Source organism: Trichoplusia ni, chromosome 11 (assembly GCF_003590095.1).
Source record: "Trichoplusia ni isolate ovarian cell line Hi5 chromosome 11, tn1, whole genome shotgun sequence".
In the NCBI taxonomy this organism is placed as follows: Eukaryota; Metazoa; Arthropoda; class Insecta; order Lepidoptera; family Noctuidae; genus Trichoplusia; species Trichoplusia ni.
In genome coordinates, this window is record NC_039488.1 from 7,329,442 (window position 1) to 7,349,402 (window position 19,961).

Here is a 19,961-nt window from a genome sequence, read left to right on the forward strand (position 1 = left end):
GGCTTCGGTTTTATCTGTCTTGCAAAAAAACGGAAATACGACAATTTTGCAATTTTGTATAAATATCCCATCAACTTACAAGCTTGAAAAGTAACACGACTCCTGTTTTTTCCCACCTTTTTTTTCACTCACTTTCTTGTTTTTTGTTGTACCGGTTGTATTTCCGCAACTCAATTTTGAGGCACTTCCCGATAAGCGAGCAGGCTGAAATTTTCAGGGTAGCTTCAAAACCAATCACAGTACAATTTACAACTATAAAACTCGCTGGAACGATTTTGAGAAAATTAAATGGAGTGACATTTAAAAACGTGGGTAGTTCGATTTTTAAATCCATTTTTTTTGTAGTCTTCTTTATTCTTTTATAATCTCCATTCTAAATACTAAGCTAACGACACATTCTCCACTTGCTTAGTCTTCTGGCTAATCAAAGTCTTCTTCAGTCTTCGCCAGAAGAGACTTCTTTCGCCTTCGTCCTTCGGCCAAACGATATAAGTCTTCGTAACCATCAGATAATGTAGTGTGTTCGGTCGCAGACGCCGCGGTATATCTTCTAAAAGAACAAGAGTTAAATCTTCTCTTCTTGTCTCCAGAAGTCTGTGGGAGAAGAATATATTGTTACTTGATGTTGTAGAAAAATATTTGCAAGATTCATCGAAAAATTTCAAAAGGTGATCAATGCTGAAACCTTCCCTATACGGGAAGAGGCCTGTGCCCAGCAGTGGGACGTATATAGGCTAGTATTATATATGTATATATTACTAGCTGATCCAGCAACGTTATTTTGCCATTTTAAGGGAATATCTGTGGGGAAAAGCCATTACCAGCATACGTATAAAAAACAACCAGGGCCATGAAGAGAGTTAAGGTTAAGATATCCGATTCTCAGACCTCCCCAATTTGCACACTAAATTTCAGTCCCGATCCCAAGGGAATATAAAATCGGGATAAATATTATCCTCTGTTCTAATCCAGATTAATAAACTATCTGTCTACCAAGTTTCGTCTAAATCCGTTCAGGAGTTTTTGCGTGAAAGAGTACCAAACATCCCTATACACCGTGATTTTTAGTCGTCTTACAAAAGCAGCCCAGTTCGTGTATCCAATGACTAGAACACGTTCATTATAAAAAAAATAGGTATTTATGAGATTTGAATAAATTTAAAATGCAATTTTTATACAATATTATGATGCAATTCGTAGTTTTTTAGAAACACAGCTCTGTTGCGAGCGCGGTCCGAGCCTTTTAACAATGGTGAAGGGCGCGGGCGGCGGCGTTTTGATCATTTTTAAGAGTATTTTCGGATTTGTCTTGTTTAATTTTTTTGCGTACTTATTATCTTAGTTGATGATAAAAAAAAATATCGCGCCTAGGGGTATTTTACGTCGGATACATGAACTGGGCTCCTTTTGTAAGACGACTAAAAAATCACCGTGTAAACAAACTTTCACGTTTATAATATAAGTAGGATATAATATGAATTAAATTGAAGTGATGATCTGCGCAAGATCACTGGCAGGAGCTGGATGTGAGCAGCGGAAAATAGATCTTGATGGCGTGCAATAGGGGAGGCTTATGTCTAGCAGTGGACGAATATGAGCAGATGATGATGATGATGATGATGATATTTAAAAAGAAAGCCTCATGTGTTACCTGTGCTGCGCTAAATGCATTTCGAACTGACACCAGTGGCTCAGCAAGAACCGCTGCGAGATGATCAGCATGATGGATCGGGAGCGGTCCATGCAGGACACTATGTTCTCTAGGATGGAGAGGCCCACCTGGAAATACAAGAATAGTTTCAACATGGGCATGTAGGAGGCAGTTTGTGGCTGTGGTACTTTTGGTGATGATAAACCATCCTGAGGTTAGTTGTGAATTGTGAATCGTTTCAAGTCCTCCAAATTGGTATTTTGGCATAACTATACGAGGAATACCAAGTTGCATTTGCCACTCTGATATCGTTTTTGGCATTTATCAATCGCAAAGCAAGATTTAGAAATAGATTTACGTGAAAAAAAAATACTCCCGCAGTAAGAAATTGAATCGTGTTTTGGATTTTCATAAACATTCAAGCCAAATGCACAAAGACACCCGGACTCGGGATACGTAAGCATTCATAGATCACACAAATGCTTGTCTTTCGTGGGGATCGAACTCGCGACACGCGGCGTGGTGACCTTAAACAAAGTCAGAGGCATACGAGAGTCTAAAAATGATAAAACCATAGTTTTGGAACTCTTCTTAACCTCGATCTTGATTTATAGTATTACAACAGAAATGCATCATCATCATCGGCCTAGCCTTTTCCCAACTATGTTGGGTTCGGCTTCAATATAAACTATCTAGCAATGGGTGGCAAATCGGAAGACATCGGATCGACAGCAACGCCTCCATTTTTACAATATACCATTAAAAATAATGATGATTTTTGGCCAAAATCAAAACCTATGTCACCGTAATGAATACAGTGTAAAAGATGTGTGACCTGGAAGTCCCTCTCGTGCAGACAGGCGCTGACGCTGCACTCAGCCTCGATGTGCGGCAGCAGGTGCTCCAGCACCCAGCCGCGGTCCTCGTTGCAGTACGACACGAACACGTCGTAGTTGAATACTGTACCCTCTGCCAAACGAAAAGTCAAGGAAAGAGCTTAGCATATAATCAAAGGCTAATCAAAAGCAAAGGAAAAAGATTTACCGTGGGATGTAACATAAATACAGACAGATGGATAAAAATGGTAGACTTTTAATCACGTCCAAAATTTGGTATCTAATTTTGCTCGATACGACCTTTTGGCTAGCTTGGAAAAATTACCATGCAATGGAACGTGAATTCAGACAGATGCATAAAGAATAAGCGAGTTTTAACCGCTTGAGAAATAAGAGGTATTTTCCCTGAGGTTTCGGCTGACTTGCAAAAGCCGTGGTTAAAGTTTGACTGATGAAGGATTTTTGAAGTTGGGCTTTTTCAGGCGCTACAAAAATGTTAGGATGGCCGTAGTTGAGGGTGAGAGGATAACGATGGACCCAACTGGCTAAAACTTCATAGGTTACAAACTTAATTAGTTTTCAATAGGTATGCTATTTGTCTCATTTATTTCTCCTTGTGTCGCGGGGGGTTTTCAAACATTAAAGTCACTTCCAAAAAGCCCCCTATACGAAGTACATGCATTCCACAATTTTTTACTATAATTCACGATAATCTCTGCCTTTTTACACTATTTTTTACATGTCTTTCAACAAGTCCAGAATTTTTACTAGCACCTCAGTAAAAAAACAAGTTAAATTAATAAACTTACCAACAATAGTCTCATTCTTAGTAATAATGCTAAGCATCGCTGAATTCCTCATCGTTATAAAGCAGTATCGGAGATGCCTCCTAAACATGTAAATGCCAGCGACCGGCAGCAGAACACAGGGTATGATCAGTATCAGCAACAACACCAGCCTTCCATTCGCAAGCTCTGCATCATAGTCCACCTCTCTTGACGCTCGCTTACAACTCGTCACATTAGCGACAAGCATCGATCGACTCTCAGAAACCATTAAGCAAGTATAAGAAGTTGGAGTATAGTCGACCAGTTTAAAATAACCAGATACCTCAATGTCTTCTAAACAATGTTTGTCGCAATTCAAGATCATATCCATACGGTCTTCTATAATGTTGTTATAGAAAGCGTATCCTAAATGGTACATTCCTGTTGTGGGTACTTTTAGTAACCCAGAGTGTCGCGTCACTTGGTTTTTATATGCCATTTTGAACAAATCTTTCGCGTGACAGTTGCAGACTATGAAGTTCCCGGATAGTGCCAAATAATGCACGTTCAGAACATCCTCTATCATTTCTTCTGAGATTATATTAATGTTGTTGTTTCTTAGTGCCAGTAGTTTCAATTTTGGCATGTATGAGAATCTCTTATCGAACCACGCTGGTAATCTATTGTTATTCAAGTCAAGTACTTGTAGTTTTTTGAGTGTTTGAACGACGCTAGCATCAATGAAGCTGATTTCGTTGTGAGCTAGTTGAAGGATTTCGAGTTTCTTAAAATCCCTGAAAGTTTCCATATCTTGTAAGCCTATGTCCCTGGCGAACACCACTTTTAAAGTTTTCTCTACTCCCCTTAAGGAGTCTCCGTAAATCATGATGCCGTTGTTCCCAGATATGTCCAAGACTTCTAAAGATGTCGTATTGAAAATGTTAGGTAGAAGACTGTCCAATCCAGATTCGCAAATGGATAAATTCTTGAATTTCTTCCCTAAGCCCACGAGCATTCCCAAATTCCGTTGCGTCAATTTCGTATGGGATAAATCTAAGGAGACCAGTCCGGTGAGATCCTGGAATACAAAATACCTGTCTGAAGCCAAGTTTTTTGGTTTCCCATCCCCGTCGACGGCTTTGTTTCTGCTCAGATCTAAATGCATCAAGTTATTTAGTCCGACGAACGCCGTTGCTGCAATGTGGTTGATTTCGTTCTCTCCTAGATATAGAGCTGTGAGGCTTTCCATTCCCTGGAAGACGTTTTCTCCAAGAGTTTGTATGGAACATGCTCTTAGGTCTAACTCCTTTAGTTTGTTGAATTTCACTGAGGCTAACCCTGAAGACCATATGTTGCCTCCTGCAAGTTAAAAAATAAACAAATTAATGTAATTGACGCACAAAGCGATGGTGATTATAGATAAAAACTACTGATTACATGGTCGTTTGAAAGTCTCATTTGGCTAAGAGATGGTAAAGAGAGTTCTGATGATAATTGTGAATGGAAACAGGCAAAAGGAAGATTGGAATGAGATATGTAAACGATAATAGGAGGAAGTGGAGATTGGTGAGATTATAAAAAGGGATAAAAAACGAATCACTGAAATAGAGAGAAAATATTTTATTATTCAGGAATGTTTTCTTGGGTAATTGAACAGGGGATTATAATACGAACGGTATAGCTAAGTTTACTTGAAATTCTTGGATACGCTTGCACAGGAAAGGAAAGAGTCTTAGTAAAGGGGATACCTCTACAAATCAATGCTAGCCTGATAGTTTATAAATGATGATGTTGGTGATGCATTTGATATACTAGCTGTAGATCGCGGGCCTGCCTGCTACAAATCGAATATGATCCCATGGGAACATCGTAGTAATCGTAGTAAAAATCCTATATGTTAATCCTGGTTATAAACTATCCGTGTACCAAGTTCTGTCTAAATCCGTTCAGTGGTTTTTGCGTGAAAGAGGAACAAACATCCATACATACAAACTTTCGCGTTTATAATATTTGGTACGATATTTACCCATCTCACCTATGTAGGATCCTTCCTCTGGTTTCATCTCAGTGGCTCCTGTAGCGTTGAAGGTCATCGTATACTGATCATCAGAGCTCATTCCCAAGAACGAGTTTCCGTAGAAAGACATATACTCCAACGTGTCGGAGAGCCATCTGCCTTCTGAGTCACGGAACCCGAATATCTGATCAAGGATAATATGTACTGAGTTGTAGAGCATCTAATATAATGTCCATGAAGAAAAAAAGAAAATTATAAAGCGTCCAATTTAATAGAAGCTAATAATAACGTAACACCTAGCTTTTTAGTTGTCAGAATATTCAAAATAAATAAATAAAATAAATGCGGACAACATCACATACATTGTTCTGAACCCAAAGTAAGTTGCTAAAGCACTTGTGTTATGGAATTCAGATACAACGAAGGTACCACAAACACCCAGACCCGAGACAATGTAGAAAAGTGAATTTTTACATTGACCCGGCCGGGGATCGAACCCGGGACCTCAGAGCTAGCGACACCTTGAAACCGGTGCGTGCGCCACTCGACCACGGAGGTCGTCAATTCATTTTTATATATGCAAAATTTGTGCTAAATTCGGGCAAAGGGTTAGGCGAAAGTAATTTAAAATTAGCAGACAGTTGATTCTTTTGTTATGAAAAAGTTGACCTAATGAGGTGATTTAAATAGAATAATAATTGGAACCTTGTTAAGTTTCTTGCCAATTCTTTCCGCATACTTCATATTTTTTAAATGCGCAACTGATTCAAAGTGTTTTCGACGTTTCAAAGCCTGAACTTTTAAGATTTCAACGCTGATGTCATGGGTAAAAATACCTTAACACTGATCGAATCTCATGCTAACCTTAAATCTACATTTTACCGTGGCACTCTAATGTATCGAAAATTACAGACGTTTTCCAATCTAAATAAATTTTAATTCACAATATTCCTTACATGTGGTATCCTCGTAAGCTGACATCTCGCCAAACTGAGGTATTTGACCGTGTTTGACGGTGAGCTGGTCCTCTGAATCTCATTGACCAGTGTATGTAGAGTCGGCACAGGATTGGTCGTCCCGGACAGATCAAATGAGTGTATGATATCTTCTGAAAATAAGATTGAAAATTGAGTTAAATTTTTTGGAAGGTACTTTGGCTACTGATAGAGGTAATTGGACGTGTCCATATAGTTTTTTTATTCGCGTAAACAAGTGATTTTTCTTACGAATTTGAAGATGATAGATTTTTCAAATGTATAAAAGTGGCTATTCTTTTTCTATGCGGGAATTATAGCTTTGTTTCAGATACCTTATGGTCGCTTGTCGATAGCGACACTTGACAAATGCACGTTTGTCGTTCTAGTCACTTCCATAAATTTGAGTGATTGGATCAACAATAAAAACATTTTGTATAATCACTTGGCTTCAAAACTAATTGGACTCCAATTCCTTCCATCAGTAATCATTTTTAATGTTTTTTTTTATCGATTATTACTAAAGAAATCCTCGTTTTTAGAGGGTTTTAACAATGATAGCGTTTCACCACGCTGTCAGTTTGCGGGTTGAGGACTCTACGCGCCTTAAGTCCTGGTCATGATCCTTCACCTATGAAGCAAATATAAACCGATTCGCAATTTTGTGCAGAAATGCTTTCCATTTTGAGAGTCTACGAAAATAATTAAAAGATTTGAGACGTCAAGATCAAGTCAAGTTAAAAAGGAATTCGCTGGCTTCTTGAATCCCACTGTATAGTATTCCTTATGAAATTTCCAATAAAGATGCGCTTTTTAAAATACAACCGAGGAACATATTAAAATATGTAGATGTGTTAATTCTAATAGTAAACATTTTCCTACGGTTCCCAGTTTTATCAGGGCTAAACAACCGTAGGGAACTGTCAAAAAGTTGTTCCAAAAACATACGAAAGCCGAAAGCAAATGACTGATGGTTTTTTTCAAGGGATCACCTTCATTGGAGCATTTCTCTTTTGGGCAGGACGGGTCTGTGTGTTGTTTCACCTCTGCTGAAACGTTTTTAGTTAATAGTCAAGGTTAGGGCCCAATTCACACCAAATTAATTTGAATTGAACGGTCGCTGATTGAAAAGAGATAGAGAAATAGTAAGAGCTTAAGGAGTATGTTTTAACAGATTTTCTAACAGATTCCTAATATTATGACCTTTTACCCATTTTATTATTATTTTTTGTTTCGATAAAAAAAAAAATCTGAACGATTACATGCAAAAATATGCCATTATATTGTAATGTAATACTTATTTGTAAATGTAAAATTTATGTACGCTGTATATACAGCAAAACATGAAGGTCAATAATATATCGTTATAACATCTTACATTACCCATGTATACTCATGTTTTACAAATAAATGTCTTTCTTTTATCTTTATCTTTATGTGAAATATTGTGAAAGGTACAATAGGAATATAGAAAGGATAGATTTAGATGTGTATATGTTACCACATATTCTTGCAAACACGAATCCAATTTGTCTGTATTTTATTATTATTCTTTCCATAGAACTTTGGGCTAAATGATCCGCTTTGTTGATTCTTTTATCATTTAACGTAAAATCTATATCTATACTAATATATAAAGCTGAAGAGTTTGTATGTTTGTTTAAACGCGCTAATCTCAGGAACTACTGGTCCAAATTGAAAAATCTTTTTGTGTTGAATAGACCATTCATCGAGGAAGGCTTTAGGCTGCGACTAATAGGAGCGAAGATACAATAGAAAATGTGAAAAAATGAGGGCAGGGATAAATCATAACTTATATCTTGTACCCACGGGGACGAAGTCGCGGGAAACAGCTAGTATTGAAATAAAACTACTTTTACGGATTTTATCGCGGTTTAATTTTGGATTTTAGTTCCCGACGTTTCGACACCTTTGCAGGTATCATGGTCACGGGCAGAATGGGGAACCATAATCTAAAATTAAACCGCGATGAAATCCGTAAAAGTAGTTTCATTTCAATGTCTAACATTCGCGTAAACCTAAGAAACCACTTAACGTAAAATAGTTTGCTATAGGTTAAAAATGAGCATAAGCTTGTTGACTATACCTTTCATCGGCTTTAAGCTCCCAATTTCGTCGACCCAGTCCTGGACATCGGTCATATGACCTAGCAGACATTTTTGGCGACTTGCGAGAGCGACCGGCAAGGAAAACAGGCAGGCGTGTAGGCTGAAAGAATAAACAAAATAGAATACAAGTTCTTTAAATAATTGATTAATATTAATATTATTAATATATTAATTAATAAATTTTATACAAGTTCTTTTTAATAATGTAGTTGATCCATGTGGTGATTGCGGTGGCAAAATGCTTTTTAGGTTAACTTGATAACGCATATAGCATCCTCCATTAAATTTTATTTTATTTTGTAGTGACAACAAACAGCAATACAATTAAAGTTTACACCAAGTACTTAATTGTTAAAAAAAACTTACTATTCATAACGATGTCCACAGATTATAAATAGAGTAAGTATTTACAAAAGAATCGTAGAAATCGGTTCTGAGGGCATGAGAGCGACCATGCATTGCGCTCCTAAAGTCGAAAATAGACAAACTCTAGCCTAGCTTTTATGTTAGCTTTGTAGGCAATGTTACTTGTTGTACTATATGTGCTCTTATACCAGCTGTAAAGGTGTTAAGGTCACTGACTGGAAGTTCAAATTCCTCCATCCCTACTTGCCTACTAATATTAAAAATGCGAAAGTAACTCTGTCTGTCTGTCTGTTACGCTTTCACGTCTAAACCACTAAACAAATTTTAATGAAATTTGGTACAGAGATAGAGTTGACCTTGAGAAAGAACATAGGATAGATTTTTATCCCGGACTTTTGAAGAGTTCTCTTGGAAACGCGATATAACCGACCTCGACGCGGGCGAAGCCGCGGTCGAAAAGCTATATGCTTTAAAATGACGTATATGACATCTATTAAAACAATATTCAATCATATTTAACAAAACAAAACAATTTAATTCCAAATATCCTCAGTGCGTTGATTAACGAATAATAAAGATTATATTGAATCGTTAATATAAAAAAAATATATATAAACCGTTCAATCAAATAAATGTCTTATCTTTACTGACCTATGGACTCAATTAGATTAACAAATTACGCTATACCTGCGAGTGCGAGCCTACCACCTAATAAATTAAGACTGGTGCTACTGTGCAAGCGAGACAGCAACATCATACACAGTAATTTAATGACATTGACGATTGTCTAAATGTCACTTAAATAGTTTTTTTTTACGCCCTCACTAAGGAATTTAATCCTTGTGTATGTCGCGGTTTCACAAACATACAAGTCACATGCACAAAGACACCCAGACTCAGGACAAGCATTCGTGGATCACACAAATGCTTGTCCTACATAAGGATCGAACCCGCGACACGTTACGCACAGGGAGTTTGTCGTGATGACCTCAACATTTAGGTTAAGAATCAGTCAAGTGGGAGTCGTATTTTTCTTAAATTCTAATTTCATTATTTGCTGTTATAGCGGCAACGGAATAAACTATCTGAAAAATATTCAACTGTGTCACAGCTCCTGAGATTCCGCCTGGTTACATACATACGGACATTCTGATTTTTATCCAGACTTCAACACCTCTGGATGACATAACTGCAGTGTTATACCAGAATAGAATATAATATACTTTTATTTGCAAATATGGGTTTATAAAAATGATCTTAATACTATATAGAGATCAGCCATATTTAGCTAGTAGCTGTTGCCCGCGACTTCGTCTGCGTGGTTAGAAGATATAAGTTTGGAATTTAAGAACGTAAGCCCTCGAAAATGAATAATTTTCCCTGCTTTTTCCACGTTTTCCAATGTATATTCGCTCCTATTAGTCGCAGCGTGATGTGTTATAGCCTAAAACCTTCCTCGATGACTGGTCTATTCTATTCAATACAAAGATTTTTTCAATTTGAACCAGCAGTTCCTGAGATTAGCGCGTTCAAACAAACAAACAAACAAACTCTTCAGCTTTATTTATTAAGTTTAGAAGTTTAGATATAGATTCGGACCAACACTTACATATTTTTTATAACTAAGTACATACATTCATATTAGGTATTCTTACATTTTCTAAACAAATTAGATTTTAAAATTCATTATTATTAATAAATGTACCTATGTATTATACAGTCGGTTGTCGATGGACTCAGTCCCGTAATAATTAATTAAAGTCAATTCCTTTTCAAGTAGTTAGCCTATTTGAACAAAACCTTCACTGTCCGAATCGCACTTGACGGTTTTTAGTTAAATGTGCTTGTTTATCATTTAAAATAATAATGAAATGTGATTTTCAGAAATTTCTTTTATCTATACTCTATACTAATATATAAAGCTGAAGAGTTTGTTTGTTTGTTTGAACGCGCTAATCTCAGGAACTACTGGTCCAAATTGAAAAAATATTTTTGTGTTGAATAGACCATTCATCGATGAAGGTTTTATTTAGGCTATAAAACATCACGCTGCGACTAATAGGAGCGAAGATACAATGTACAATGTGAAAAAAACAGGGCAGGTATTGGTAAAGATAAAAGATAAAGATAAAGATAAAGATAAAAGATAAAGATAAAAGATATTTATTTGCAAATATGGGTATTTCATTAGTGGTGACATAAAAGTAACATTCGTTCAGCCATATTTTGCCAGTAGGCATGCAAATGTATACAATTAAAATATTCTAAACATACCATACATCTTATTACAAATTAACAGTATAGTTAAATATTTTAAACATAAAGATAATCAACAAAATTATTCATGCCTTATGTAACTGCATCTTACCTAATTAACAGAGATATGCTTTTCCAGTAAATAATCAGAGACACTGTAAAAAGCTTTATCTACTAAAAAGTTTCGCAATTTCTTTTTAAAGAGAACCATATTCAAATCCTTTAAAGTTTTTGGTAATTTATTGTATATTTCCGGTGCCATGCAACAGACACTTTTGCGCATTAGTGTAGTATTGGCACTGCGAAGACATAACCTACTGTTATCACGTCTATTCCGAGGTACTACGTCATTTATTCGTGTGAACTTTTGGGGATTTGATTTGACAAATACTGCTATTTCTAAGATATATATACAAGGTAATGTTAAGATTTTATATTTTCTGAAATAAGGTTGACAGCTATCAGTTGATTTTACATTAAACATAGACCGAAGACATCTTTTCTGGGCCTTAAATGCTGTCTCCTTTTCGGTCGAGTTACCCCAAAATATAACGCCGTATCGTAGGTGGGATTCGACTATGCCATAATAGGCTGTTAGAAGTGCTTCAGTGGCAACTACTGGTGCAAGTGTGTGTAAGGCATATGCGGATTTGCTTAACTTTTTACATAACATTTCAATTTGGGATTTCCAATTTAATCTTTTGTCTATTTCCAGCCCTAAAAATTTTGTGCTATTGACTTCATTAATAATGTTTTTATCGTAATGGATGTTTAGGTTACTATCACCAAGTGTGCGTTGACTGAAATGTATTATTTTTGTTTTGCTGAGGTTTATTTTTAAGTTATTTTGATCTAGCCATGTTATCATTGAATTGAGAGATGTATTTATATCATTTTCGTATGTATCTTTATTTTTACAAGGGACTGATATGGTGCTATCATCGGCAAACAATGTTAAGGGTTGGTCTACGAATTTCGGCAGGTCATTAATATAAAGTATAAACAGTAAAGGGCCCAGTACGCTACCCTGCGGTACTCCAAATTTAACCTCACGTACCGATGATTCATAAATCTCTTCGTGTTTATTGACTTCATTGAGTCTATTAATCACAGTTATCTGTTTTCTGTTGCATAGATAAGATTCAATTAATTTTTGGATATTGCCTCGGATACCGTATGCATCAAGTTTATTTAATAGGGATTTATAGTATACATAATCGAAGGCCTGCGTCATATCACAGAATATGGCGCAGATGGGTGTACGTTTATCGACTTTTTCTATTACATTATTTAAAAAATCATATATTGCCATATTAATTGTTCTACACTGTCTAAATCCCTTCTGTTCCTCACACAATATATTATTTTTTTCTAAGTATTTATATATTTCTGTATACATGTATTTTTAACCGACTTCAAAAAAAGGAGGAGGTTCTCAATTCGACTGTATTTTTTTTTTTTTTTTTATGTTTGTTACCTCGTAACTTGCGATTGGGTGAACCAATTTTCATGATTCTTTTTTTATTTGAAAGCTTGTGCTTCCCGTGTGGTCCCATTATCACCATTTCAATATCTGATGATGGGATCTTGTAGAAATCGGGGGAACTCTTCAATAAATAACAGCAGATTAACCGCAATTGTTGCTATAGCATATCTAAGCATTGTTTACGCCATCACACAACATATTATCACGCCTGTACTCACTACAAAGGTTATAAAAACTATTTCGAAAAAAAATAATGTTCAAGGTCACTTACAAAGTTTTACAAAAAACGCAATACTGAAACTAAAATAAACATAATTAGATGTTTGTTCTGATGAGATATTCGGTTATTCAAAATGGCCTCCATAATTAACATCACTCTCAAATGGTAACAGACTGGGTGGAGGCTTTCGAACAAATATCACTGGGAATTCTGGGCAGTTTCACGGGGGTAAAGAACTCATTTGGGCAGCGCGTTTAGTAGGCGTACCTATACTAAAAATCACTAACTTTCCACTAAAAAGTGAAAAATAAAATTAATTTTGGAAAAAAATAAAAACCGACTTCAAGACTACACTAACAATATATACAATTGAACTAAAAAGTATAAAATAAAATTTTAATTACAAGCCAAAGAACACTAAAGGAAAATCAACGAAATTATTGATACTTATGCATACTATTTACATTTTAAAATCAGTTATTTTTGGAGTCGGTGCCAGGCAAAACAAAAACAATATATTAATGACACAAAAAGAAATTACATAAATAATTGAAAAACAACCGATAATTGAAAAGAAGACAATAAAATAATTTATCTATTAATAACACAAAAAAGAAACATAAACTAATACATACAAACATAAAACACAACCATCAGCGTCTTCTGCCCTCACGCGTCTGCCCGCATTTGGCACCGATCTCAAAAATAACTGATTTTCAAATGTAAATAGTATGCATAAGTATCAATAATTTCGTTGATTTTCCTTTAGTGTTCTTTGGCTTGTAATTAAAATTTTATTCAAATATTTTAGAGATGATTGGTATGAGAGCTATCGGTCTATAGAAATCCATGATCTCCCTGTTCTCTTTTTTAAATAATGGTTTTATTATTGAAGTTTTCAACGCATCTGTATAGATGCCAGCACTTATGCAAAGGTTTAAAATGTAGCTAAGATGTAAGCATATATCATTTGCAACTGACTTAAGAACCTTTGTAGAAATACCATCGTACCCTACGCTATTAGTGTTTTTAAGGGACATTATTATTTTAAATATATTATACGGTTCACTAGGTGCTAAAAATATTGAATTTGGTTGTGTGCTTATTCTATGAGGCTTAGGATTGCTTCCGACGTCGATTTTCGGCTGTATTTTGTCAACAAAGTGATTGTTAAAAGCATTACATATATCTAATGGATCTGAAATCTTAAAGCTCCCCAGGTTAATGTTATTGATCGGGTTTTTAGGAATGTTTAATTTTGTTTGATTAATTATTTGCCATGTTGTTTTTGACTTATTTTTAGATTGTTTAATGTTATAATTGTTTTGTGACTTTTGAGTTAGTTTTATATTTTTTTTGTATAATTTGGAGTAATTACTAAAGGTTACTTTGTTGACTTGGTTAGGATTTAATCTTAGTTGCCATAGAAGTAATCTTTTCTTTTTACTACATAATTTTACTCCTCTGGACAGCCATTTAGGTTTTTTAATAATATTTATTTTAATTGTGTAAAAAGGAAAACATAAATCATAAAACATCTTAAAAGTATCTATAAATTTGTTATAAGCTATATTTGGATCATGGGTTTCATAGATCTCCGAAAAGGTTAAACTATTCATACAATCCTTGAACTTAATTATGTTTTCATTGGCATAGTCTCTTCTGGTCGAGTACCAGAACTTATTAGTAAATACTTTAGGAACTGGACATTGAAGCAGCTGTGCGGTGTGGTCTGACATCGCAAAATCTAGTACGTTGGCCCTACATGCTTTCTTATAATTATGCGCAAAATTGTCGATGCATGTCAGGCTAGACAAACGAGTCGGTTGTTTCAATGCTAGTTTAAAATTAAAATTTAGTAGTAGGCACTCAAATGATATAGATTGTCTAGTTGATTTAAGCATATCAATATTAAAATCTCCAGCAATTACAATTTTCTTTTGACGTGCATTGGATACATCTTTTAGGATAAATTCAAGTTTTGCCAGACAGTCATTTAAATTATTGATATTTGGTACTCTATAGATACATATTACTATAATCTTATAATCAATTAGTTCGATTCCGCAGCATTCAAAAACTACTGGTGAAGATATATTAGCAATTTTTGGCAATTCCTTAAATCGATGTCCGTTTTTTACAAGGATACAGGCTCCGCCTCTTTTCTTTTCCTTTCTGCTATAACATGCCACTAGACAGTAGTTTGGTACATTTAACTGATTTTCGTAGCCTTTCATTACAAAATGTTCGGTTATACATATAATGTCTACATTTATTTGTTTTTCAAAGAGATCGTCTAAACAAACAGCTAAAACATCTGACTTTTTTAATAATCCAGCAATATTTTGGTGTAATATATTTAAATATTTATTCGAGAAAAAACAAGTCATTCATTTTGTTACAAGAAGTAGAATGAGGGTACCCATTCTGGGTATCTGTACATACCATTGTGCTTTTCTTGGGTGTAAAGGGCGATTTATAATCATAAAAATTAATATACTGTTTTAAACTTTTATACAAACATAGAAACCCTCTTTTATTAAGTTTGCCAGTATTGTATGAAAACATGTCAAGAGAGACAGGAACATTTGTATCAAAGAAATATGCATATGTACAGTTCTTAAGTTCTAATTGTAATAGTTGATTAAATATTTCAACCTTATAGTTATATATAGGAGCACCACATACGTATGTGGGAGTACATATTATTATGTTAGTATGATTAACTTGTTCTAGACTTTCTTTTAATGTGTTTATCATTTTTGTATAATCACCTGATAGTTCTAAGTCTTTTTTCCCTAACATTATAATACAGTAATCACTCTTATTGTAATCTACCAGTTTGCCATCAATGTTCTCAAGTAAGTGCTTAATATCACAATTGGGTCGCATATACCGAATATATTCAAAATCGCAGCTGAATGTATCTTCTACTATCTGCAATGAACCACATGAGTCGGTATTAGTTAGGATACATAGCTTTCTTTGCTTGTTTGATGTATCTCGGGTTATGCTTCTGCCTGTAACAAGTTCCTGGTCTATTTCTTTCCTTTGGAATGACTGTTGTAATTTCGCAATTTCCATGTTGAGCTCAGTTATCTGATTCTTGGCTTGTTGTAGTTGTTGCTGGAGGTCAGAAATGTTTCGTTGAAGGTTTAATATATATTCACTGGATACTCATAACTTATATCTTCTACCCACGGGGACGAAGTCGCGGGCAACAGCTATTTAAAATAATAATGAAATGTGATTTTCAGAAATATCTTTTATCTCCGATAAGCAGATACATCTGTGTAGCGTATCATAATATATATGATAACGAAAGATATGTATAATATTATCTCAGATTTCAATGAATACGTGTAGGGCTTGGGTAGGGCAGGAATTTGGCACTTCCTATTGTGTATTTGATAAAAAACCTTAAGGTTAAGGTTTAGTCCATCAGACAGATATACAAAAAATTTTCGATATGTATTTTTTTATTTTAACTCCTAAACAAATAATGAAGGAACGGTGTTTTAAAATGTCATGTGACGTCACTTGCCAGTACGCTTTTTACTAGCAAGTGATGTTTTTAGACTCCACTACCATACCGTTATTCATACATCTTTGACAGTTGTTACAGGTAGTCAGAAGCTAGAAAGACTGACAAACAGTCTGACTAAGGGGTATCGTGTTGCCCAGGTAACTGGGTTGAGGAGGACAGATAGGCAGTCGCTCCTTGTAAAACACTGGTTCTTAGCTGAATCCGGTTAGACTGTAAGCCGACCCCAACATAGTTGGGAACAGGCTGGGATTATGAAACCATACTTAGTTTACATTTCATATTCCATACTTTTTAATGATATGATAAAATGAAAAATACGTATTCGTAATATTTTTTGAAAATCTGTCTGACGGACTAATTAGATTTAGTCAAATACCCTATTCAACTTTTATGTATGTATTTAGAAATATATAAGTATGTTTATCAGTTGTCTAGTACTCGTAATGCAAGCTTCGCTTAGTTTGAAACTAGATGGCGTTGTATGAAATTGCAGTTTAAGTGCAAATCAATAAGTCTTAATTGTTTACTTTATTATCTGATTTAATTGATAAATTAATCATAATTAATCTGATAACAAGTACGAATCAATTATATTTGTTTTTGATAACGTTGATGCCACCGTAAGAAAAATAAATGATTACTTTGCTGTTCTTTTCTTACGCTTGGCGAAAGAAAAGGACAAAAAATAACAATTAAATATATATGACACAAGTGTTATTAAGGTGATACTTTAAGTACATTACTCTTAAACGGATGGAATGATTTTGATCAAATTTATTGTATAGTTAGTTAATACCGCGGTTTAACAAATTGACTACTTTTGTACACCCGAGGCAAATTCCAGTAAAAGTTAGTATTTCATATTTAAACTATAATAAGCCGTGTCCGAAACAAGTCCGAAACAAACAAAAAGTTTGTACATAACATCACATAATTGATCACCAAAAGTTATTTATTCAAATTCGGCTACTAAGTAGCACTTTTTCAAGGTCAGATTACATTGGACAGCACCCAGTTTCGCCCACCCTTCACCTCTTCCTAAGTGCTTTTGCTGCGAGAGAAGAAACAGCGCAACGAACTCTCCAGAAGGAAGTTGAAGGAATTGTTATTTATGAACATTATTTAATTTAAAAACTTGTCATAAACGAAAAATAAACCTTTGACTACCTATAACCTAAGCCCCTAGTATAACTGAGTACACAAAATTAGTCGTTTGTATTAAAATCACGCGCAATTTCAGACAAAAATAACAAAATACACAAATAACCATTTTCATTGCTAAATAAAGGAATTAAATCACGTAATACTTACATTAACAGACGTAGAATCATTTTTTTTGTAACATCCACAAGTAAAAAGGCTTTTTTTATAACTCCATTATTTAAAACACACTTCACTTTACTCGGCCATATTTAATTTTTAACACCTGAAAATCACAACAGTACACAGTATTGCAGTTTTCGTGTACTTTTTCACTGCGGAATACACTGGATTCACTTTATTGCAGTTTTTGTGTACTTTTTTTGCTAAAATGTACCTGTATTATGTAAAATATATATTTCACGAGTCTGTATTCTGAATTTATCTATTCATCGATAGCTTATCTAATCGACGGCCAAAGACAATTACACTCAATACCGTTTTGTTTTTTTTTTTTAGATAAATATGTTGAAAAAAAATAAATTACCAATCTACAATAATAATATTTTCGCTGTTTGGTTTGTTAGCCCTATGTTATTCGAAAATTTACCTTATTCACATACGAATAAAGATCATTTTAATGCTTTACTTTTATCACTGATTTTTGGTCAATATTATTGATTCCTATTATTTCTGGTTGTTTTATCAGATTCGGATTAATTGTATTTTTTTATGACTCTCATTTTTATGGCGCTTACGAGTGTGATCCTTGTATCGCGGGGGGTTTCACAAACACTCAAGTCACGTGCACAAAGATTGGGGACAAGCATTTCTGGATCACACGAATGCTTGTCCAACCGGGGATCGAACCCGCGACGCGTCGTACACAGTTTGTTTGGCGTGATGAAATTGACAGTGCTGTCTCGTCGATTTGAGCGTCATGTTTATGAGAACATTAATTAAAGAGAACTTGCACCTTTAATTAACACTAGCTGCCCCGGCAAACTCCATACCACCTAGCAGTCGATGATAACAAGGCATACAATTTTTTCACCGTTTAAACCCTTCCTGGACTTTCACGAATATTTGAAAACTAAAATAAGCCAAATCGGTTCAGCCGTTCTCGAGTTTTAGCGAGACTAACGAACAGCAATTCATTTTTATATAAGAGAAGAAAAAGATAATTGAAGTTCGATATTTTCGTTTATTATTGCCGCCACAATTTTTACCCACCCCAGTCTACACTAGATTCATTTAATTATTGACCCTAAATCTCTCTCCCTTCCAGTACAACTCCCAAAATGCCTTCAACCCATGAAGTACCAAGTGCAGTACCGCGCCCCCCAGCCCCACGCCGCGGGCGTCACTCGGACCCCCGAGGAGATTGAGCAGGAGATCAAGAAGGTTGAGGCCCAATATGAGAAGCTAGCTCAGGTGTTTATAGAGTAAGGACAAAACTTGTTTATTATTTGTACATTTAAATCTATTCTATACTAATATATAAAGCTGAAGAGTTTGTTTGTTTAAACGCGCTTATCTCAGGAACTACTGGTTCGAATTGAAAAACTCTTTTTTTGTCTTGAATAGACCATTCATCGAGGAAGGTTTTAGGCTATATATCATCACGCTGCGACTAATAGGAGCGAAGATACAATGGAAAATGTGAAAAAAACGGGGATAATTCTAACCACGTGGACAAAGTCGCGGGCAACAGCTAGTGTAATATTAAAAATGGACATAATACTTAGTCTTGAGAGATGAGTGTCGTGTAAATTCATAGAAGAAGGAAGAGAGATCGTAGTATGTCATATCATGTTGTATAAGTGAAGTCTGATGTGTTGTCTGATGGTATGTGTGGTGTGTGATGCGTGATTTTATGTGTGATGTCTGATGTCGGTTGTCTGTTATCATATTAGGTTGCGATGTGATATCATGTTCTTTAAGCTATGAGCTTATGAGATACATGCTGTCTAACGACATCTGTATCTGTTATGTGTTGTACTGTTATTAGTGATGTGTGATGCTGTATGTGATGTATCATACCATTTTTTATTTGAAATCTAATGCATACACAAACATAACTAACTTAATTAAATGATGCAACGGTTTACTCACGCGTATTTATCCTGACGAACTGACGCGACCCAGCGTCAGCTCATGATTAAGGACTCCGGTTGGGTCCGAAACTAATCGGGCGATCCCGATAACTATGCGTGAGTAAACCGTTGCATCATTTAATAATGAATCATTCTCATGATAGTTACTACCATAGCTAAATCTCCTTATTCAAGCCTATCTCAAGAGGTAATGTGGAACGAGCCCCCCGTCGTGTGTCAGTGGCAGGAAGCAAGGAAACTCTGGACAAACAACTATGTGAACGATTACAAGTTTAACGAGGATAAACTCACTATACAGTTTAGAACTGGAGTTTTGTGTAAGTATTATTTTTATGAAAGTATGGTATGTTAGGGATGTTACGGAGTTCCGTAACTGAAACTTATCGGATATCTGAAATAGTAAGCGGGCCGTATCTGAAACTGGAAGCGATATAAGTGTTTCAAATTGTTTCGGA

At 35.1% G+C, this 19,961-nt stretch overlaps 2 protein-coding genes across 8 annotated transcripts in view; one reads left to right on the forward strand and one right to left on the reverse strand.

Moving 5' to 3' along the window:
* The window catches only part of LOC113498980 (axonemal 84 kDa protein-like), a 40,233-nt gene that overhangs the window by 16,550 nt on the left and 3,722 nt on the right, over positions 1-19,961 (forward strand). Inside the window, exons 18-19 of the mRNA XM_026879261.1 lie at positions 18,678-18,834; positions 19,681-19,823. Coding sequence (XP_026735062.1) covers positions 18,678-18,834; positions 19,681-19,823 — 300 coding nt within the window. The remainder of the gene's footprint in view (positions 1-18,677; positions 18,835-19,680; positions 19,824-19,961) is intronic.
* On the reverse strand, positions 314-8,492 carry LOC113498981 (toll-like receptor 13). 7 transcript variants are annotated; one of them, XM_026879266.1, is made up of 8 exons: positions 8,353-8,492; positions 7,238-7,291; positions 6,228-6,376; positions 5,281-5,455; positions 3,297-4,613; positions 2,487-2,620; positions 1,652-1,779; positions 314-594 (listed from the first exon to the last, which is right to left on the reverse strand). In XM_026879266.1, the coding sequence occupies exons 1-8, from the start codon at positions 8,405-8,407 to the stop codon at positions 381-383; spliced, it is 2,226 nt and encodes a 741-aa protein (XP_026735067.1). In that variant the 5' UTR covers positions 8,408-8,492; the 3' UTR covers positions 314-380. The 7 variants fall into 7 exon arrangements, with proteins under 7 accessions (XP_026735067.1, XP_026735064.1, XP_026735066.1 ...); XM_026879263.1 differs by having other exon boundaries at positions 6,228-6,379; XM_026879265.1 differs by having other exon boundaries at positions 7,238-7,294.